At 38.1% G+C, this 25,000-nt stretch overlaps 1 protein-coding gene across 1 annotated transcript in view; it reads left to right on the top strand.

The window, feature by feature from the left end:
- RUFY4 (RUN and FYVE domain containing 4) overlaps positions 1-25,000 on the top strand; it is a 651,945-nt gene that overhangs the window by 276,348 nt on the left and 350,597 nt on the right. The window contains exon 5 of the mRNA XM_044074805.1: positions 498-561. Coding sequence (XP_043930740.1) covers positions 498-561 — 64 coding nt within the window. The remainder of the gene's footprint in view (positions 1-497; positions 562-25,000) is intronic.

The raw sequence follows: 25,000 nt of genomic DNA, 5'->3' as shown, positions 1-25,000 counted from the left end.
TTAGGGCGCAGGTTAGGCATGTATGCAATAGTGACAAATATTGGGGTTAGGGGCGGTTTAAGTGAGTTAGAGTTAGGGCGCGGGTCAGGTGAGTGTGCGATAGTGACGGACCTTAGGGTTAGGGTCAGGGTCAGTTGGCAGATATTAGTGTCTTTATAGTGACATATTAGCATTATTTGTGTTTTCAGGATTTTGAGTTTCAGGATTTTGGGCTTTCAGGATTTTGAACTTTCAGTCTATAGTTTTCAGGATTTTGATTTTCAGGCTTATAGTGTTTCAGGCTTCTGATAGGGAACCATATATACATGTACATGTACATATGCATATACATGTACATGTACATATACATATACATTTACATGTACATGTGCATGTGCATGTACATATACAAATACATACACATTTACATATACATATACATGTACATGTATATATACATATAAATGCCTGTTTGCACTGCTTATTTCAAACTCATATTTGTTTCTGTTTTCTTTTAGGCCAACAAAAGTTATCAGTAAAATGCTGAACGGCACTAACAACAACAGCAAATCTACTTCCCAGGTATTGCTTATCTCATCTGCAGTCTTGAATCATACAGCTAATAAAAGGCATGTCTTGTGTAATATTTACCTCTTGATATTAACCAGCTGTGAATTTATAATCCCATGAAAACTGTTCCCCATCCATCAGTTTCTTTGACTGAAACTCTAATTATGGACATCTCAGTGCAGTTCCTTTGGAAAAAGTGCATCATATGTTATTTTGCTCAATTCAGCATTTGTCTGCATTACCTTTGGAGACACTGCATTAATTTATTGATTTATTTGACTCATTTGAGTAGATCAGACTTAAGAGGTCTGGCACGATTTTCAGGTATAACAGTAATCTAATATTAGCAACCTGCATGACAGAATAATCAAATGTTACCTTTTGTGCGACAGCTAGTTTTGATCTCACCAGTCTACCTCCAGCCCATGGTCTGATACTTCCCCTGGCAAATTCAGACTCATTTGCATTTGTTTTTGGTCAATGTTTCATCTATATATATGTTTTTGTATTTCATGTTTTCTACAATGGTTCAGTATTACTTTTTTTAGTATTACTTTTTTTCGTGTCTTTCTAGCTTTTCAGGTTACATATCAGTGCCTTTTTAAGATTTTTTTTTAATTAATAGCCCTCATTCAGTTCCATATCTTAATACATTAGTTTCTATTGATATCCATTATTTAAGAATTTTTCACTATTTTGTTTCACTTTTTAGTTTCTGTATCTTATTTTTTGGATATCTAGCTTGGTTCTTATTTTTTGGTTTTCTAGCCTGTTTCTTATTTTACATACATGTTATTTTACATACATGTTGTTGCTATTTCTCTAGTATGCTCGGCTTTGCTTATTATGCTCTTTTAGGTCATCCACCATCCTGACGAAGATTTCGAAAAGTGTAGCCTAACAATGTATTTTACCAGCAAGGGTTGATTTTTTTACAGCAAGACTATTTTTAGTTAACTACATTTTTTTAGCTAATTTTAGCTAATCTCTGAACTTCACTATTGTAGGTTTAGAGTGATTCTACTAACCATGTATGAGCTGGCTCAGGGTATCTAACCTATCAGATTGTAAGGTGTGATGTCAAGTTATCGCGCCCAACCACAATAAAGGTTTTTTTCAACCACACTTAATTGGCTCCCACTGACACACCAACGGGGAATCTTATAAAAGGAAATCCTCAGGGTCACTCTTTCCATTAAGGAACTACGCTTCGATGGTGATTGTAATTCTGGTACTTTTTACTTCAATAAAGTACGACCTTCTAGAATCTGAACTTTGACTACGTTGATTTTTTGCCACCACGGCGAGCAGAGCTCCTTAGCCGAGTCACATTTACATTGTTTTGCCTGTTTTTTCTGTGTGTTTCATCTTTGATTTCTAGCTGTCATACTAGCGGTTCCTCTCAGCAGGCGACCTGACCAGCCGGAACTACGACCTGTATACAAAGCCTTTCTAAAGGCTTAACTCAGCCTTCAACCACAAGCACTCGGGTATGCACAGCCTTTCTCAAGGCTTTACTGGTAGCCCAGTTTCTTCACCGACATCCCACCGTACCTTTATTAAGGCAGCCTACCTGGTCATCCATTTATTCTTGGCTTCCCTAGGGTATTTTATTCGTGGACATGATAGAATAATCATAAAAATGACAGCTTTAATCTGCATTTCTAAATGTCACTTACAACAAAGTAAACAGCTACATAAATAACATAGTTGTGTGAGAACTCACTGTAACAGCAGATGTCCAGCTGCTCACTATGGCAGCATTAATAGCCTGTGGAATATCCTGTCAAGGACAGCTGTTCATCTGGCCAGCATACCAAAGCCTGGGTGACTTCCTCTAATGCCTTATGACTGAAATATGACCTTGGTCTGATAGAGGCAGAGGAATATAAAGGATGTAAGGATATAAAATACCACGGACAAACCACTGAAGGAGAAGCACAGGCCACTAAATATATACAAGTCATAAACGTGGTGAAAAAGTAAGAAATAATCCACCTTAGCCAAATTAAAAAGAAAGAAAGAGGAAAAAAGGGAGGGATGTGATACTGCAGCAATGGTCTGTCTGCCATCTTTGTTATGAAAAGTTCTGTAGTTTTCCATGATCACTGTTGCAGTATTAGTTACCTGTACAAAGAGAGGGGGATATCCAAACAGAGTTCTGGTTGAAAATACCCAGCAAAACTGAACAAGTAAACCCTGCTCTAGACTTAGAGTAAATATCAATGTTGTAATGTTTGGTGAAAGTGTGAAAATATTTAGTAGTTGTTTTAAGAATAAATTTGTAATCTAAGCCTTTGAAGAAGCTTCTGATGCGGCAGCAGATCTAATGGAATGGGTCGTATCAGGGCCCAGAAGCAGCTTTCCATGGAAATATTAACAATAGCTTTAGAAATCCAATTAGAAATTATTTGTTTTGAAAAAGAGCACCCATTTAGAAGGAGACAAAAAAATTATCAGACTTCCTGACAGACATAGTTTTATCGGAGTAGAACCTGAGCTGCCTATGAACATCCACAGAATGAAGGAGCCTTTCCTATGAATTCTGAGGTGAAAGAAATAAATTAGCCAGATTACAACTTTTGACATAAACTAAGAATTGGTATGGAGAGTAACCCCATCGTTAAGAAAAATAAAAAGGAGACATGGGAATCAATCAAGATTTTCAGTTCTAAAAACAACTTAGCAGAAGTCAAAACCACTAATAACACAGTTTCCAAGTACAAAATGTAAGGAGAATCAGAAGCATTTAGCTAAAAAGGAGGCAATATAAACACTTGCAGAACATAATTCAATTCCCAAGGGGCATTAGCCTTTCTTGGTGCTGTAATATGAAGGACACCTTTTAAAAACCGCTTCACCTCAAATTGAAAAGACAGTGGACGATCTAAAGGGAGACATGCAGAGTTGGCTGACAGATGAGCTTCAATATAAGCAAAAGCCAGCCCAGCATAGAGCAATTCTCACAAATAAACGAGGATGTTAGGAATACCCATCTGATAAGGGTCCCGATTCTGTCTGTGGCACTAAAAAGAAAATCGCTTTCCATTTGGAGACATAAACGTTTCTAATATTTGGCTCTCTGCAGTCCTGTAAACACTTAAACACATCCTCAGAAAGTTGGTGCCTAAATGGAATTATAACTGTATCACCCAAAAGATCAAGATTCAAAGTCTATAAATTTGGATGAATCAAGGAGCTCTTGTTCTGTGAAAGTAAGTTCATCCTGTGAGGTAACTTGTGAGGATTGCCTCTGGCCAGATGAAGTAGAAGGAGGAAGCAATGCCTTCTGGATGAAAAGGAGTGGTCAATACCATTTTTGGTTTGTTATTCTTGATCTTTAGAAGGACTTTTGAAATCAGAGGATTTAGTGGAACCTCGTTTTCCAGGGATAGGTCATGGCATACATTTTAAATGTCTGAGGCATGGTGGTCTAAAACAAAACAGCCTGAGCTGTCTATTGCATATGGAGGTAAAAAGATAAATCTGTGAACCAACCCATTGATGGACAATGTCCAAACATTCCTCTCTGTTTAACACCCATTTGTAAGGCTCTCCTCTGGATCTGCTCAAAAGGTCTGCTGTTGTGTTTTTCCCTGAAGGCATGTGCAAAGCCTGGGAAAAAAGGCTGTGTTGAGCTGAAACTTCCAAAGTTATCAAAGCCAATCTGCATAGGTGGTACTACTTGGTGCCTCCTGCTTGTTGACATACCACATAAGTGATGTTCCCCCTGAAGACCCAAAGATGAACCAGAATTCACAGATGATGCAGAGACTGAAACAACAGTATATGTGCCTTCATCTCTTTTTTTACTAATATGGTCTCTTCTTTCCTTGTGGGACCAAATCTTCAGAACCCTGATGTCCTTGGAATAAATACCCCATAGCAGATCTGAGGCATATGTGAACATCTCTTGGCAAGGGGAACACAGCAGAAGAAGCTTTCCTAATTTGAAAGAAACTGTCTTTCCACCAAGAGAACTCCATTTTGATTACAGGTGGAAGAAAAATATGGAAGATTAATAAATAACAATGTTGATCCCACACACCCCTGTATCTTCCTCATATGTAGGCTGGCAAAATGTATCATTGAAATCACTGATACCATGTAACCCAAAGCTCTGAGGACTTCCATTGCAGCTGTCAAATCCAAAGAAGGAAAGTTCTAAAAGTATTGTATCAAAAATGCAACCTTTTTTCCTGGAAGAAAAACTTTCATTGATTGACAAGGTCTTGATTCTGCATCCTAGGAAAATCTGATCCTGAGATAGCATTAAGCAAGACTTCTTTAGCTTGAGACTGAACACCAACCTGGCCAAAAGCTCCATTACAAAATGTAAATGAGTCAGAAGATGCTCTAGGGTAGGAGCCTGAATTAGAAGATCATTTAGATAAGGACAATTTTGAATACTGTGAAGTCTGCAGTATGCAGTGAGTGGAGCTACACACTTTGTGATTACCCTTGGGGCAATAGAAAGACCAAAAGGCAAAGCAGAAAACTGAAAGTAATATAAAGAGATGCAGAAACATAAGAATTTCCCAAATGCATGTGAATAGGAGTATGAAGATGTGTCCTTTAAATCCAGGCTTACCATGAAAGCTTGGGGTAAAACCACTGGAATCAAGGACTGAATGGTCAGCATATTGAAACTTGGGACTTCTGGGAAAGTATTGAGGAAAGAGAGACCCAGAATAGGTCTCAAAGTCTCCTGCTTTCTGAGAACTAGAAACATTTTTGTGTAAAAACCTATTTTCTGCAAGTGAAGCTGGACCAGTTCCATGGTTCACTGGGCAAAGAGGTCTTGAAGAAGGGGCAGAGTAAGATGAATATGGTTTCTGCCTTTTTTCATTTCCCAAGTCTTTTGGGTTTCTAATACCATGATGAGAATTGACCCCATTCCTAAATCAAAGTATGATTAAAGTTCATGAAATTAGTATTATTTCAATCTTTGATGTCAGGCAGAAGTACTCTTTGCGGGACCCACAATGTGCCCAGTAATGACTCCTTCTGCAATTCATACAGATTTTCATGTATTGGTAACATATCTAAATATGATTGTAGATTATTTTTATAAAACCTGTTGCTCCTACTGCTACTGAAACTGTCTGGGTATCTTTCTTCCACATTACTCTTATTTCTGCCTGCAAATCCTGACATAAGTCACTGGGTGTGGCGATTTCAGTGATTGATGCTACCTTTGTCTTCTTTACATGGACCAATATATCCATTTTTTTAGCATCTATCTTTTGAACTGTTAGTAATGGGTATCCCCATGTGATGTAGACCGTCATTTATATGATGTTTTGTGGCTTATGTTTCTAGTGTTTTCAGCCACTTCAGTACCATAATGTTTACACAATCCCCAGTGCAACAGTCTTGTGACATTATTATGCCATTCAGTATGCAGTGCTTCTACCATTAGTATGTCCCAAACAGCAACGAGGTGCACCACTGTTTTCAATTTGGTTTTACAAAACCTCCATTTGTCTTCTCCCACATGTTCAATGGACTTTGTAAAGCAGCGTGTACGTAGCCCATTATCTTGGGCCGCCAATATTAACCTTTCATCTCTTGGTTTGAATTTGCCTCTCCTTAACCATTCCTGTGTTCATTCCTGATCAACATGAGGTTCTTCCAGGAGTTTTCTATACTTGCAACTATATTTATGCATTTTCCACATTTCTTGCCTTCTCATCTCGTCCTTCACCTTATATTCTTTCTTTTGTTTTTTGGCACATTCAGTTGCTCCCTGATTTTTCTCTACTTCTGGTTTGATTTCCATTCTTGCTTGATGCTGATATACTTCTGCTAGCCTAAACAGGGAAGTCATCTCAGATTTATTCTCCTCATGTTTCAAAACTTTCACTATATTTGGGTCTTGTGAGGTCAGCAGATATGTGTGGAGTCCCACAATTTCAGCTCTACACATGTAATCAATTTCAAGGAGGCCCATCTCTCCTTTGGAACGGGGAATATATAATCTTGGTATACACTGATTTTTATAAATCATTTGGTGACCATGAAGCATCCTTCTTGTTTTCCTATCTAATCTATCCAACACGTTTTGGTGCCAGTCAGTCACTCCAAAACTGTAAGTTAGGACAGGAAGAGCAAATAGTTTTATAGCTTGGATTTTGTTCCTAGATATCAATGCTGTTTTCAGGATTGATTTTTAAGTCTTCTAATGTATTCCTTACTAAGGTTTATTCACATTTGTTCATGTTTTATAGTTGATCCTTCATCAATTCCCAAATAATTACACACTCCTTCTTGCTCAAGTTCTTTCATATCACATACTTATTCCAAACTAATGTTTTCTTGATGCTGCAGTTTACCTGCTTTAAAGGTTGCTTTTGCACATTTATCAAGATCAAATGACATTCAAAGGATCATAGGAGGTTACTAGGCTATTGGCCTTGAGGTCCTTATAAGCCTAGCCAAGAGTTTAGCCAAGTCAGCACCCAAAGCCCCTGTGCAGTAGGGACACAGGTGGAATCCCAGGGGTGTATTTTCTGTTTCCCATCCAGTTATCCAGGTTGCACTTAAAAAGAGAGAATGAGGTACTCTGCTTGATGTGGAGAGGGAGTCTATTCCACAGATGGGGGAGTCTCTGGGCTACAAATCTGTCCCCTCAATAAGTCCTATTGATGTCACAGACCAGGTTGAGGTTGCATGTGCAGGTTACTCGAGTGGCAGCAGTCCCATCAAGGTGGGATCTAAGATTACTTTGTATGCCAGACAGAGGTCACCTCTGAGGAGTCTGTATGAAACTGAGTAGAGGGACAGGGCTTTTAGCCTATCTGTGTAGGGTAGATGTTTGAGCCTTAAATTCTCCTGGTGAGGAACCATTGTGATCTCTCCAGCTGCTGCATGTGCTTTGCGAGGTATATGCCAAAGGGGGCATTGTACTCAATAATGGGTCTTATAAGGGAAGAATACAGGGATGTTATGACCTCTTTGTCCCTGTATGAGATACCCTTACTTATGAGCTGGGCCATGTAGAAAGCTTTCAATACAATGAAAGCAACATGGTGGTCAAAACTCAGGTTGCAATCAAGCTGGATGCCCATATCCCTCACTACTGATTATGTGCTTAGGACATTGTTATTAATGTGATAATATGTGGGGACGTCACTCTCCCTAAAGGGGATGATGATGCATTTTTTGGCATTCAGCTTGAGGCCATGTTTCTGGCACCAGTCATTTGTTTGGGTGAGACCCTCTTGGAGGAAGTCCATATCACTTGGGGAGTTGATGACCATGCCCAGCTTGCAGTCATCTGCAAACTTGGTCAGCCATAGACCACTGGTTTTGACCTGCACCTCAGAGAAGTAGATCCCAAATAATAGAGGCCCCAAGACCAATCCCTGGGGTACGCCGCTCATTACGGGTCTACTGCTTGAGGTGGCTAAATTGCAAAGTGGTCTGCTACTGTTTCATGGCCACTGTAATGTAGTTGATCACTGTAGGGTGTATCTTATACATTTTTAAGAACTCTTTTATCCATGAATGTGGGATACTATCAAATGCTTTTTTGTAGTCAGTCCATGCCATACTTAGATTCTTCCCCTTTTTACAGTTCTCCACTATGACTTTATTTAACAACAAACAATTCTTTGTTCCATATGACTTTTGTTCTATTGCCATGATTGAGTTTTCTTCTAAATGACTATAAATTCTGTTGGCATCAATTCCAGTATATAGTTTATACGTCGTCAGAAGGCAAGTTATTCGTCTATAGTTTTTAGGGTAGCTTGCAGGGTTAGTCTTAAGTAGGAGCATTGTTTTTCCTGTTGTTAGCCAGGTTGGTGCCTGTTCAGGGTGCACATAGAAGTAGTTCTTACTCATAGCTAAATCTTCGTGCAAAGATGTTAATATTTTTAACCAGATGTTAGGTACTGCATCTGAGCCTGGGGTTTTCCAGTTAGAGGCTTTTCTTAACTTTGTTTCAATCTCTCTGGCTGTTACTTCATCCCATTTCATATCTTGTACCTTTAAACTTCTTATTCTTTCTTTTACTTCTTCTATCCATTTAGCATGTTTGTTATGTTCCACAGGATCTTCATAAATACTTCTCCAAAATGTATCTATTTCTTCTTGTTTTTGTGGTCTTTCAATTCTTTTTACCAGGGCTTTTTTTGGGCCGGTACACACTGGCATATCGGCACCTCTGCTACCGTTTCTTTAAAAAAAAAAACAAACAAACAAAAGAAAACTTTCTTTTTTAAGGCCGTTCTTCTTTAAGAACAACCTTTGCATTGGGTCACACAGATGCAGAAGACTTTATGCGTCTGTGTGAAGTGCGTCCGATTGTTTACATCTTCCTGGTCTGGGTGTGCAGAATTTGAATTCCCAAACACATTTGGAGTATGGACCTCGACCAGACAAGTGAGTGGTAAGTTTTTAAGAAGAGTGTGTGCGTGCGTGTGTTTAAGAAATAGGTAGGCGAGTGTGTGTGTGTGTGTGTGTGTGTGTGTGTGTGTGTGTGTGTGTGTGTGTGTGTGTGTGTGTATGTATGTATAAGAAGTAGGCAGGTGACCAGTAATGCTTTTATGCAGTTTCTTTGCAAGGTGTAAACTACCAAAGTCTTGAAGATACATTTTTTCATTAATATGTGCTATAATTTAAATACCCACCCATTGAGTGGAAGTCACCAAGTCAACCAGACATGTTAAAGTAGACAAGTCATTGCCTTTTTGGTGATGTGATCATGTTTAAACAATGATGAAGTTCTTACTTTGCACTAAAATGCATAGCAAATATACCTAAGAAAAATAAACAAGAACAGTTAAAAGGGAAGTTTGTTCTGAAGAAGTTCTGTAATAATTGGGACAAAAGCGCTCAACTAAATTCTGTCTCTGGTCCAGTAGCTTTGTTTTGCTAGTTGTTGTTCCACAGTTTGAATTTTTTGGTGAAGTTTTAATATTATTCAGAGAATCATTCAGTCTTGTTTTTTTTTTAATTACTAAATGAATGTTAGAAGTTCACTGCTATGAATTTATCTTGCATTAAACTCTGTTGTTAATATAACAGCTTGCACAGACAGTTATTACATGGTTTAATTGTTTGTCACTTTTAAGCAAAACATTTTTTTCTCTTAATACTCAGTGAAGCAGTCAGCATTGCTTGACAGTCTCTCAAATATTTTTAACATGAATTACTTGCAGGTTAACAACCCGCTTGTATGTATGTTTTCTTCTTAAGTTTTTAAAAGGTCTTTATTAGTTGTTTATGTGGATTTATATATCTGTTTAATAGGCTCGGTCAGATGACCTCATACATAGATGTTTACAATGTCTTAAAAACATGGAATCACTTGTATCATGAACCATTTTTTGTACTTTTTTCTTAATGACAGTTCTGTAAAGTTACAGGAAAACAATCAATACCATGCACGTTCAGATCAGTGTAGGATATGTGTAGCAGAATAAAAAACTAAGGATAATTCATTGCAACATCACTCAGTAAGTAAACCACGTAAGTAAGGAAATCATGGTAAAAAAAATTCTGCAAAGCCAACTTCATGCTTCTTAAGACAGAAGTGGCGAACTTCATGACACCCATGCAGATGGACAATACAGCTACTACTGCTGAATCCTACACAAATGCACTCTATAAGCACTTACACGAGTGCATGGATCGTGCTATCCTAAACAGAACCAAGACACTATCCTCCAAAAAAAGAAAGCCAATCTGATGGTCCCATGCCATAAACAAACTCTACAACAGAAGGAAGAAACTGTTGCAAAAGAGTGTAAAATCCCATGAGTGGAAAAGCTCCCTGGTCAGCCTCAGTAAGAAGCTGAGATCACTTATAAGATCCTCCAATGATAGCTATGAAAACAAAATCACCACTGATTCTAGGGACAACCACAAAGCATTCTATAGCTATGTCAAGAATCTCAATGGCAACACCCCAATCTGCTCTAAGTTACAGCACAATGGCACGAAAATTACAGAACCGACTGATATTGCCAACATCTTGGCAGATAGGTTCAGTGCTAACCTTACCCCCCTCTCACCCCCTAAAGGGCCCATATCTATACAGGAAGAATGTAGAGTCCCTGTAATCACAACTACGCAGGTAAAAGCTGCACTCTCTAAAGCCAAAAACACAGCATCCATGGGACTGGACAACATCTCAGGCTGAGTTTTACATGAACTTCAGAATGAACTGGCTCCCCACCTAAGCACCATGTTTAATCATAGCCTCACGTAAGGCTTTGTGTCCACTCAATGGCACACAGCAACAGTTATCCCACTCCACAAAAGGGGAGCCACCACTGATCCCGGGAACTATAGCCCTATTAGCCTGACGAGCCTGGTCTGTAAGGCCATGGAACATATTATCATGGAACTCATAAACAAAGACATTGATAACCTCCAAATTCTGGACCCCACCCAGTTCGGGTTTGTGAAAGGCAGATCATGCCTTCTGAACCTGATCGACTTCTTTGAGGGAGTCACCAAAGCGTAGATGAGGGTAAGGTGGTTCACACAGCCTATCTTGACCTCGCCAAGGCTTTAGACACCATCCCCCATTCTGGAATTATAGCTAAGCTCACTAAACTAGGTATAAATCCCTATGTCACAAGATGGGCTGCCAACTGGCTCACAGACAGTGCCCGCACTGTAAAAGTTGCAGACTCCAAATCTGACTTCAAACCAGTGACAAGTGGAGTACCACAGGGTTCAGTCCTGGGACCTCTCCTGTTTGGTATCTACTTCTCTGAAGTACAGGCTAACACAGAAGGCCTTTGGCTAATGAAGTTTGCAGATGACTGCAAACTAGGAGCCATAGTTGAGTCCTCAAATGATGTGGATATCCTAAAAAAGGGCCTCACTGAGACAGATGCCTGGTGTCAGAGCCATGGCCACAAGCTCAATGCCAAAAAGTGCATTGTCATCCCCTTTGGTAAAAACTCTGTACCCATGAACTGCACCACATAGGCGGCAGTCTACTTAATGCTGAATGTGTGATAAGAGACCTTGGGAACCAGGTGGACAGTAGTCTCTTCTTTGATAATCACATTGCCACAGTACTCAGGAAATCCTTCTACGTGGCACACCTCATCACAAAAGGGTTCTCATCCATGAAAAAAGAGGTCATTGTTCCCCTCCATTCAATACTCATTAGACCCATTATAGCGTACAACACCCCTTTTGGAGTGTACCTCACAAGACATCTGTAGCAGCTGGAAAGGCCACAGAAGTACCTCACAAAGAGGATTACTGGCCTCAAACAGATGCCCTACACTGACCATCTCAAAAACCTCCAGCTTTACTCTGTAGTATATCGCCTACTCCGAGGTGATCTCTGCCTAACATATAAAGCTATGTCAAATCCAGAGCTGTTGGACATGCTACATCTATAGAAATCCCAATCCCTCTGAGCTGCATGCTCTGGGGACCTAAACCTTGTCACCACAATAAACAGGACATGCTGGATGGATAGATTCCTGTCCCAGAGACTTCCCATACTCTGGAACAAGTTACCCATCTATATCAAGCAAAGTTCCTTATTAGCACTCTTCAAGAAAAATCTTGATGAGTGAATGGGAAATAGGAAATACACCCTGGGGATCACTTCTGTGGCTCTGCTCGACAGGGGCACAGAAAAATAACTTTCATGGGTGGCGTAAGCCAGGGAAACTTGTTGGCTAGGCTTACTTAGGCCCTTGGGCCAATAGTACCTACCTATGAACCTATGAAGTAAAAAAGTAAAGCTACTGTGCCACACTCCAACCACAAAAAGTTCTTTAGTGTAAAACTTCTTTATTCAACGCTTTTGTCAACAAGACTTCCTCAGAAATAATGAACATTCAGTAAACCACAACACAACCGCTAGCCCAAAACAAAACACGTGCAACACATAGCTCACAAAGCCAGTGTGCCGAACAGTCACAACCCTTAAGGCTAAACAACACACCTGATACACTTGTAATAGGTGACTATCGTCAGGCACACTGACGTCCCGCTCACCAGGCTGAACAAGGAGAAGGTCACGGTGAGCTGCCTGTTGGGCGCTAGGATCCGCCACATAACACAAGCACTCAGGTCACTCCAAGGCAAGTACAAATATGACTCAGTCATTGTCCATGCTGGTGTGAATGACCTGAGATGTACTTCCCTGGACTACATGAAAAGAGACATAGAGGAGCTCTCTGAGCATGTATCCCAGGCCGGTATGACCCTGACCTTGAGTAGCATCTTACCCTCACCAAGAATGATGCCACAATATGAAGGCAAGATGATAAATTTCAACAATTGGCTTAAGTATTGGTGTTATTCAAAGGGGATCCAAGGCCTGTCAGCCTGGGATGACATGCTCGACAAGTCACGATGCTTCACTAGGGACGGCTTGCACCTGTCAACCCTGGGCTTTCGGATATTGGCAAAGGCTCTTGCTTCCCCCATAGTGCCTTTTTAGGCAAGGCTCAAAAGACAAACCCACCTCCATAGGTATCACAAGGGATAAGAAACTAAGAGTAATGCTACTCAGCGCCAAAAGTCTAAATCTCAAGATGCACGCACTCGAAACTCTCCTTAGCATAGAGAACATCGACATCTGTGCAGTAACAGAAACCTGGTTCAGGGCTCCCGAGAGCACCCCAGCACTACCAGGTTATACCTCATACCATGCTTTTCGGCCCCAAAACTTGGACCAAACCACAAAAGGAGGGGGAGTATCAATATTCATCAAAGATACCCACACCTCCAGGTTGGTGGCACAGCACGAAGCATCAGAGACTATCCATGTGCAACTATCAGTGGGTAAAACTGACTTCCAGTTTGTAGCCTGCTACAGATCACCCTCCCAAACCCAGGAACCCCACTCGGCCTTCCTGAGAACACTGGAAAATGTGAAGGTCTCTCCAAACATCATTATATTGAGCGACTTCAACTACCCAAACATAGACTGGGAGCATTACTCTAGCTCCAACACCCTAGCCCAAAGGTTCCTAGAATTTATAAACTCAAATGCTATGGAACAACTTGTTACCACTCCCACAAGAGGGGAAAACATACAGGACCTGATCATCTCCAACATGGGGACTCTATGCTCCAGACCAGAAGTGTATCCCTCATTGGTAAGATCAGACCATAAACTAATCTCACAGGATATTCACATCCTGACCCCACCCCCTGGCCAGAAAACCACAGTGAAAAACTTCTCTAAAGCAAATTTCACACTCCTCAAAACTGAGGTGGAATCCTTCAAAGCCCCCGAGCCTGTGGAAAATACGGTCCAGACCACAGAATCCTTTATAAACGCATTCTATGAACATCTTCAGGAATGCATGGATCATGCAATCCCAAATAAAACCAAGACCCAATTCTCCAAAGGCAGACGTCCTGTCTGGTGGACCCCAGCCATAAATAAACTATACAATAGAAGGAGGAAGCTACTACATGATAGAGCAAAATCCCAAAAAGGGAAGGCATCTCGGATCAGTATTAGCAAAAAACTACGGGCACTTATAAAATCGTCTAAGGCCAGCTTCAAGAGAAAAATTGCACAGGACACTAAGGATAATTACAAGGCTTTCTTTAGTTATGTTAGGAACCTGGGTGGGAATTCCCAGATATGCTCAGAATTAGTCCAAAATGACAAAAAATACATCGAACCCACAGAAATTGCCAACATCCTAGCTGACAGGTATAGCGCAACCCCCCCTCCCCACCAAAAGGGCAAATATCTATCCCAGCAGAGTGCTGCCCCCCTGACATCTCAGATGCTCAGGTAAGAGCCGCCCTCTCCAAAGCAAAAAACGCAGCATCAATGGGAACAGACGGTGTCCCTGGCTGCATCCTACATGAACTCCAAGAAGAGCTAAACCCAAACATAAAACTACTGTTCAGTCTCAGCCTTACTACAGGTTATGTACCCAAAGAGTGGCGTACAGCAACAGTGGTCCCTCTCCACAAAGGTGGTGCCTCATCAGATCCTGGAAACTATCGCCCCATAAGCCTGACTAGCTTGGTCTGCAAAGCTATGATAAGGATCATCATGAACCTCATAAATAAAGATATTGGGACCTACAGACACTGGATCCTACCCAGTTCGGCTTTAAGGGCAGATCCTGCCTCTTAAACCTGGTCGATTTCTTTGAAACAGTCACCAAGGCCATTGACGAGGGGAAGGTGGTCCACACAGCCTACCTGGACCTCGCAAAAGCCTTCGATACCATACCCCACTCGGGCATTATTGATAAGATCACCAACTTAAATATAAACCCCTATGTCACTAGATGGGTTGCAAACTGGCTCAAGGACAGAACCCACATGGTTAGAATTGCTGGAGCCATGTCAGACTCCAAACCAGTTACAAGTGACGTCCCATAAGGCTCAGTCCTGGGACCTCTCTTGTTCAGTATATATTTCTCGGAGGTACAGGCCAACACGGAAGGACTGTGGCTGACCAAGTTCGCAGATGACTGCAAACTGGGTGTCATAATCGACTCTCCAGCTGACGCAAGCATCCTCCAAAAGGGCCTCATAGAAACAGACAACTGGTGCCAGAGCCATGGCCTCAAGCTAAATGCCACAAAGTGTATAGTCATCCCCTTTGGCAAAAACAAAGTGCCCACAAATTACCACATAGGTGGTAATCCATTAACTACAGAAGAAGTAATTAGGGACCTGGGGACCCAAGTTGATAGCAATCTCTCATTTGACAACCACGTGGCCAACGTGGTTAGAAAAACATTTTATATAGCCCACCTAATCATGAAGGGATTCACATCTAGATCAGGGGAGGTCATCGTGCCTCTTTACTCATCCCTCATCAGGCCCATAATTGAGTATGATGCCCCTTTTGGGATGTACCTTACCAGACACCTGCAGCAAATGGAAAAACCCTAAAGTACCTCACCAAGAGGATCAAAGGGCTCAAACAGATGCAATCTGTGCCTGACGTATAAAGCCATGTCCAACCCAGAATTAATGGACATGCTGCACCTCAGAAAATCCAAATCCCATCGAGCTATGCGCTCGAGAGACTTGAACCTCAGCACTGAAACAAATAGGACATGCTGGAGGGACAGATTCATAACCCAGAGGCTCCCTTCACTCTGGAATAAAATCCCAGTCCAGGTTAGGCAGAGTCCCTCATTGACTCTCTTCAAGAGGAATCTTGATGAGTGGATGCGAGATCGTAGGTTTACCCCTGTATCACTTCTGTGTCACTGTTAGACAGAGGCACAGTATACTAACCTCGAAAAAGGGCATAGCAAAATTCATTTAAAATGGGTGGTGAAAGCCAAACATACTCTGGCTAGGCTTATAAATGCCTTAGGGCAGATAGCCTAGTATGAACCTGTGAACCTATGAACTTATATACTCTAAGAAAGAGACATAATTGAACACAATTAACAAGATATTTACAGTAATCATTTATCAATTAACTCCTAAAATGCACTATATTAAAATACTCTGTGTTTAAAAATTACTTCTTTACATACACCCTACGATTCTTTAAAAAACACTTTATATTCACTACATCATTTAAACCTGTTTTTTGTCTGAATTTAACCTAATTTGCCATTTGACCTCTCTTTGCTCTAAATAATTCTTAAAGTCTCCCCCTCTTAAACTAACCTTTCCTTGTTAGGACTGAAAACAATTTTTTTCATATTTAGTACAAATGAAAGTGTGCTTAAATAAGGTATTCTTTTCATCTTTCTTTTTAATACTATGCATATGCTCACCTATTCTGGTGTACAAACACTTCGTTGTCATCCCTACATAAAAGTCCTGACGGCTACCACATACTGCAATGTAAACCACTCCCTTACTCTTACAGCAAAAATGCCCTGGTATTTTGATGGTATGTGAGGTTAGGCGATGTAGTGAATATAAAGTGTTTTTTAAAGAATCGTAGGGTGTATGTAAATTTTTAAACACAGAGTATTTTAATATAGTGTATTTTAGGGGTTAATTGATAAATGATTATTGTTAATATCTTGTTAATTGTGTTCAATTATGTCTTTTTCTTAGAGTATGTAAGTGTTGTAGTTTACTGAATGTTCATTATTTCTGAGGAAGTCTTGTTGACAAAAGCGTTGAATAAAGAACTTTTATGGTAAAACTTATGTATAGACATATTTAGTACATGTGTTGAGATAGTGCCATTTGTGTGAAGTGTAAAACTTATGCAGAGAAATTATATAGTACATGTGTTGAGAAAGTTCCAATGGTGTGAGGTGTAAAACTTATGTATAGACATATGTAGTACATGTGTTGAGATAGTGCTGTCTGTGTGAATTGTAAGACTTGTGTATAGACATAATGTAGCACATGTGTTGAGATAGTGCCATCTGTGTGAAATGTAAAACCTATGTATAGACATAATGTAGCACATGTGTTGAGATAGTGCCATTTGTGTCAAATGTAAAACTTATGTATAGACATATGTAGTACATGTGTTGAGATAGTGCCGTTTGTGTGAAGTGTAAAACTTATGTATAGACATAATGTAGCACATGTGTTGAGATAGTGCCGTCTGTGTGAAATGTAAAACCTATGTATAGACATAATGTAGCACATGTGTTGAGATAGTGCCATTTGTGTCAAATGTAAAACATATGTATAGACATATGTAGTACATGTGTTGAGCTAGTGCCGTTTGTGTGAAGTGTAAAACTTATGTATAGACATAATGTAGCACATGTGTTGAGATAGTGCCATCTGTGTGAAGTGTAAAACCTATTTATAGACGTATGTAGTACATGTGTTGAGATAGTGCCGTCTATGTGAAATGTAAAACTTATCTATAGACATATGTAGTACATGTGTTGAGATAGTGCCGTTTGTGTGAAGTGTAAAACTTATGTATAGAAATAATGTAGCACATGTGTTGAGATAGTGCCATCTGTGTGAAATGTAAAACTTATGTATAGACATATGTAGTACATGTGTTGAGATAGTGCCATTTGTGTGAAGTGTATACTTATGTATAGACATTATGTAGTACATGTGTTGAGATAGCGCCATTTGTGTGAAATGTAAAACTTATGTATAGACATATGTAGTTCGTGTTGAAATAGTGCCATTTGTGTGAAATGTAAAACTTATGTATAGACACATGTAGTACATGTGTTGAGATAGTGCCGTTTGTGTGAAGTGTACAACTTATGTATAGAAATATGTAGTACATGTGTTGAGATAGTGCCATTTGTGTGAAGTGTAAAACTTATGTATAGACATATGTAGTACATGTGTTGAGATAGTGCCATTTGTGTGAAGTGTAAAACTTATGTATAGACATATGTAGTACATGTGTTGAGATAGTGCCATCTGTGTGAAGTGTAAAACTTATGTATAGACATATGTAGTACATGTGTTGAGATAGTGCCATTTGTGTGAAGTGTAAAACCTATGCAGAGAAATTATATAGTACATGTGTTGAGAAAGTTCCAATGGTGTGTGGTGTAAAACTTATGTATACATATGTAGTACATGTTTGGAGATAGTGCCATTTGTGTGAAGTGTAAAACTTATGTATAGAAATAATGTAGCATGTGATGAGATAGTGCCATCTGTGTGAAATGTAAAACTTATGTATAGACATATGTAGTACATGTGTTGAGATAGTGCCGTTTGTGTGAAGTTTAAACTTATATGTAGACATTATGTAGTGTATGTGTTGAGATAGCGCCATTTGTGTGAAATGTAAAACTTATGTATAGACATATGTAGTTCGTGCTGAAATAGTGCCATTTGTGTGAAATGTAAAAATTATGTATAGATACATGTAGTACAAGTGTTGAGATGGTGCCATTTGTGTGAAGTGTACAACTTATGTATATACATATGTAGTACATGTGTTGAGATAGTGCCATCTGTCTGAAGTGTAAAACTTATGTATAGACATATGTAGTACATGTGTTGAGATAGTGCCGTTTGTGTGAAGTGTAAAACTTATGTATAGACATATGTAGTACATGTGTTGAGATAGTGCCATCTGTGTGAAGTGTAAAACTTATGTATCGACATATGTAGTACATGTGTTGAGATAGTGCTATTTGTGTGAAGTGTAAAACTTATGTATAGACATTATGTCGTACATGTGTTGAGATTGTGCCATTTGTGTGCAGTGTAAAACTTATGTTTATACATTTGTAGTACATGTTGAGCTCGTGCCGTTTGTGTGAAGTGTAAAATTATGTATAGTCATAATGTAGCACATATGTTGAGATAGTGCCGTTTGTGTGAAATGTAAAACTTATGTATAGACATATGTAGTACATGTGTTGAGATCGTGCCGTCTGTGTGAAATGTAAAACTTAATTATAGACATATGTAGTACATGTGTTGAGATAGTGCCATCTGTGTGAAGTGTAAAACTTATGTATAGACATATAAGTACATTTGTTGAGATAGTGCCGTTTCTGTGAAGTGTAAAACTTATGTATAGACATAATGTAGCACATGTGTTGAGATAGTGCCATCTGTGTGAAGTATAAAACCTATTTATAGACATATGTAGTATGTGTTGAGATAGTGCCGTCTGTGTGAAATGTAAAACTTATATATAGACATTTGTAATACATGTGTTGAGATAGTGCTGTCTGTGTGAATTGTAAGACTTGTGTATAGACATAATGTAGCACATGTGTTGAGATAGGGCCGTCTGTGTGAATTGTAAAACCTATGTATAGACATAATGTAGCACATGTGTTGAGATAGTGCCATTTGTGTCAAATGTAAAACATATGCATAGACACATGTAGTACGTGTTGAGCTAGTGCCGTTTTTGTGAAGTGTAAAACTTATGAATAGACATAATGTAGCTCATGTGTTGAGATAGTGCCATCTGTGTGAAATGTAAAACCTATTTATAGACATATGTAGTACATGCGTTGAGATAGTGCCGTTTTTGTGAAGTGTAAAAGTTATGTATAGAAATAATGTAGCACATGTGTTGAGATAGTGCCATCTGTGTGAAATGTAAAACTTATGTATAGACATATGTAGTACATGTGTTGAGATAGTGCTGTTTGTGTAAAATGTAAAACGTATGTATAGACCTATGTAGTACATGTTTTGAGATAGTGCTGTCTGTGTGAAATCAATAACTTAAGTATAGACATATGTAGTACATGTGTTGAGATAGTGCCATCTGTGTAAAATGTAAAACTTATGTATAGACATATGCAGTACGTGTTAAGATAGTGCCGTTTGTGTGAAGTGTAAAACTTATGTATAGACATATGTAGTACATGTGTTGAGATAGTGCCGTCTGTGTGAAATGTAAAACTTATGTATAGACATATGTAGTACATGTGTTGAGATAGTGCCATTTGTGTGAAGTGTAAAACTTATGTATAGACATTATGTAGTACATGTGTTGAGATAGTGCCGTTTCTGTGAAGTGTAAAACTTATGTATAGACATATGTAGTACATGTGTTGAAATAGTGCCGTTTGTGTGAAGTGTAAAACTTATGTATAGACATAACGTAGCATATGTGTTGAGATAGTGCCATCTGTGTGAAGTATAAAACTTATGTATAGACATATGTAGTACATGTGTTGAGATAGTGCCGTTTGTGTGAAATGTAAAACTTATGTATAGACATATGTAGTACATGTGTTGAGATAGTGCCGTCTGTGTGAAATGTAAAACTTATGTATAGACATATGTAGTACATGTGTTGAGATAGTGCCATTTCTGTGAAGTGTAAAACTTATGTATAGACATAATGTAGCACATGTGTTGAGATAGTGCCATCTGTGTGAAATGTAAAACCTATGTATAGACATAATGTAGCATATGTGTTGAGATAGTGCCATTTGTGTCAAATGTAAAACATATGTATAGACATATGTAGTACATGTGTTGAGATAGTGCCATTTGTGTGAAGTGTAAAACTTATGTATAGACCTATGTAGTACATGTTTTGAGATAGTGCTGTCTGTTTAAAACTTAAGTATAGACATACGTAGCACATGTGTTGAGATAGTGCCATTTGTGTCAAATGTAAAACGTATGTATAGACATATGTAGTACATGTGTTGAGATAGAGACATCTGTGTGAAATGTAAAACTTATGTACAGAGGTAGTACATGTGTTGAGATAGTGCCATTTGTGTCAAGTGTAAAACTTATGTATAGACATTGTCATACATGTGTTGAGATAGTGCCATTTGTGTGAAGTGTAAAACTTATGTATAGACATTATGTAGTACATGTGTAGATATAGTGCCGTTTGTGTGAAGTGTGAAACTTATGCAGAGAAATTATGTAGTACATGTGTTGAGATAGTGCCATTTGTGTGAAGTGTAAAACTTATGTATAGACATATGTAGTACATGTGTTGAGATAGTGCCATTTGTGTGAAGTGTAAAACTTATGTATAGACATATGTAGTACATATGTTGAGATAGTGTCATTTGTGTGAATAGTAAAACTTATGTCGATACATATTTAGTACATGTGTTGAGATAGTGCTGTCTGTGTGAATTGTAAGACTTGTGTATAGACATAATGTAGCACATGTGTTGAGATAGTGCCATCTGTGTGAAATGTAAAACCTATGTATAGACATAATGTAGCACATATGTTGAGATAGTGCCATTTGTGTCAAATGTAAAACTTATGTATAGACATATGTAGTACATGTGTTGAGATAGTGCCGTTTGTGTGAAGTGTATACTTATGTATAGACAATATGTAGTACATGTGTTGAGATAGCGCCATTTGTGTGAAATGTAAAACTTATGTATAGACATATGTAGTTCATGTTGAAATAGTGCCATTTGTGTGAAATGTAAAAATTATGTATAGATACATGTAGTACATGTGTTGAGATGGTGCCATTTGTGTGAAGTGTACAAGCTATGTATAGAAATATGTAGTACATGTGTTGAGATAGTGCCATTTGTGTGAAGTGTACAACTTATGTATATACATATGTAGTACATGTGTTGAGATAGTGCCATCTGTGTGAAGTGTAAAACTTATGTATAGACATATGTAGTACATGTGTTGAGATAGTGCCATCTGTGTGAAGTGTAAAACTTATGTATAGACATATGTAGTACATGTGTTGAGATAGTGCCGTTTGTGTGAAGTGTAAAACTTATGTATAGACATATGTAGTACATGTGTTGAGATAGTGCCATATGTGTGAAGTGTAAAACTTATGTATAGACATATGTAGTACATGTGTTGAGATAGTGCCATTTGTGTGAAGTGTAAAACTTATGTATAGACATATGTAGTACATGTGTTGAGATAGTGCTGTCTGTGTGAAGTGTAAAACTTATGTATAGACATATGTAGTACATGTGTTGAGATAGTGCCATCTGTGTGAAGTGTAAAACTTATGTATAGACATATGTAGTACATGTGTTGAGATAGTGCCATTTGTGTGAAGTGTAAAACTTATGTATAGACATAATGTAGCACATGTGTTGAGATAGTGCCGTCTGTGTGAAATGTAAAACTTATGTATAGACATATGTAGTACATGTGTTGAGATAGTGCCGTTTGTGTGAAATGTAAAACTTATGTATAGACATATGTAGTTCGTGTTGAAATAGTGCCATTTGTGTGAAATTTTAAACTTATGTATAGATACATGTATTGAGATAGTGCCGTTTGTGTGAAGTTTACAACTTTTGCATAGAAATATGTAGTACATGTGTTGAGATAGTGCCGTTTGTGTGAAGTGTACAACTTATGTATATACATATGTAGTACATGTGTTGAGATAGTGCCATCTGTTTGAAGTGTAAAACTTATGTATAGACATATATACTACATGTGTTGAGATAGTGGCATTTGTGTGAAATGTAAAACTTATGTATAGACATATATAGTACATGTGTTCAGATAGTGCAGTTTGTGTGATGTGTAAAACTTAAGTATAGACATATGTAGTACATGTGTTGAAATAGTGGCATTTGTGTGAATTGTAAAACTTATGTATAGACATAACGTAGCACATGTGTTGAAATATTGCCATCTGTGTAAGGTATAAAACTTATATATAGACATATGTAGTACATGTGTTGAGATTGTGCCGTTTGTGTGAAATGTAAAACTTATGTATAGACATATGTAGTACATGTGTTGAGATAGTGCCGTCTGTGTGAAATGTAAAACTTATGTATAGACATATGTAGTACATGTGTTGAGATAGTGCCATCTGTGTGAAATGTAAAACTTATGTATAGACATATGTAGTACATGTGTTGAGATAGTGCCATTTCTGTGAAGTGTAAAACTTATGTATAGACATAATGTAGCACGTGTTGAGATAGTGCCGTCTGTGTGAAATGTAAAACCTATGTATAGACATAATGTAGCATATGTGTTGAGATAGTGCCATTTGTGTCAAATGTAAAACATATGTATAGACATATGTAGTACGTGTTGATCTAGTGCCATTTGTGTGAAGTGTAAAACTTATGTATAGACCTATGTAGTACAAGTTTTGAGATAGTGCCATTTGTGTCAAATGTAAAACGTATGTATAGACATACGTAATACATATGTTGAGATAGAGGCATCTGTGTGAAATGTAAAACTTATGTACAGAGGTAGTAAATGTGTTGAGATAGTGCATTTGTGTCAAGTGTAAAACTTATGTATAGACATTGTCATACATGTGTTGAGATAGTGCCATTTGTGTGAAGTGTAAAACTCATGTATAGACATGATGTAGTACATGTCTTGAGATAGTGCCGTTTGTGTGAAGTGTAAAACTTATGTATAGACATATTTAGTACATGTGTTGAGATAGTGCCATTTGTGTGAAGTGTGAAACTTATGCAGAGAAATTATGTAGTACATGTGTTGAGATAGTTCCATTGGTGTGAGGTGTAAAACTTATGTATAATAAGTAGTACATGTGTGGAGATAGTGCCATTTGTGTGAAGTGTAAAACTTATGTATAGACATATGTAGTACATGTGTTGAGATAGTGCTGTCTGTGTGAAATGTAAAACTTATGTATAGACATAATGTAGCACATGTGTTGAGATAGTGCCATCTGTGTGAAATGTAAAACCTATGTATAGACATAATGTAGCACATGTGTTGAGATAGTGCCATTTGTGTCAAATGTAAAACATATGTATAGACATATGTAGTACATGTGTTGAGCTAGTGCCATTTGTGTGAAGTGTAAAACTTATGTATAGACATAATGTAGCACATGTGTTGAGATAGTGCCATCTGTGTGAAGTGTAAAACCTATTTATAGACATATGTAGTACATGTGTTGAGATAGTGCCGTCTGTGTGAAATGTAAAACTTATGTATAGACATATGTAGTACATGTGTTGAGATAGTGCCATTTGTGTGAAGTGTAAAACTTATGTATAGACATAATGTAGTACATGTGTTGAGATAGTGCCATCTGTGTGAAGTGTAAAACTTATGTATAGACATATGTAGTACATGTGTTGAGATAGTGCCATTTGTGTGAAATGTAAAACTTATGTATAGACATATGTAGTACATGTGTTGAGATAGTGCCGTTTGTGTGAAGTGTAAAACTTATGTATAGACATTATGTAGTACATGTGTTGAGATAGTGCCATTTGTGTGAAATGTAAAACTTATGTATAGACATATGTAGTACATGTGTTGAGATAGTGCCATTTGTGTGAAATGTAAAACTTATGTATAGACATATGTAGTACATGTGTTGAGATAGTGCCATTTGTGTGAAGTGTAAAACTTATGTATAGACATATGTAGTACATGTGTTGAGATAGTGCCATCTGTGTGAAGTGTAAAACTTATGTATAGACATATGTAGTACATGTGTTGAGATAGTGCCGTTTGTGTGAAGTGTAAAACTTATGTATAGACATATGTAGTACATGTGTTGAGATAGTGCCATTTGTGTGAAGTGTAAAACTTATGTATAGACATATGTAGTACATGTGTTGAGATAGTGCCATCTGTGTGAAGTGTAAAACTTATGTATAGACATATGTAGTACATGTGTTGAGATAGTGCCATTTGTGTGAAATGTAAAACTTATGTATAGACATATGTAGTACATGTGTTGAGATAGTGCCATTTGTGTGAAGTGTAAAACTTATGTATAGACATATGTAGTACATGTGTTGAGATAGTGCCATTTGTGTGAAGTGTAAAACTTATGTATAGACATTATGTAGTACATGTGTTGAGATAGTGCCATTTGTGTGAAATGTAAAACTTATGTATAGACATATGTAGTACATGTGTTGAGATAGTGCCATCTGTGTGAAGTGTAAAACTTATGTATAGACATATGTAGTACATGTGTTGAGATAGTGCCATCTGTGTGAAATGTAAAACTTATGTATAGACATATGTAGTACATGTGTTGAGATAGTGCCATCTGTGTGAAGTGTAAAACTTATGTATAGACATAATGTAGCACATGTGTTGAGATAGTGCCATCTGTGTGAAATGTAAAACCTATGTATAGACATAATGTGAG

The sequence above is a fragment of the Protopterus annectens genome, chromosome 6.part0 (assembly GCF_019279795.1).
Source record: "Protopterus annectens isolate FY-2018-M chromosome 6.part0, PAN1.0, whole genome shotgun sequence".
NCBI lineage: Eukaryota > Metazoa > Chordata > Ceratodontiformes > Protopteridae > Protopterus > Protopterus annectens.
This window is presented reverse-complemented; position numbering and strand designations above follow the sequence as displayed.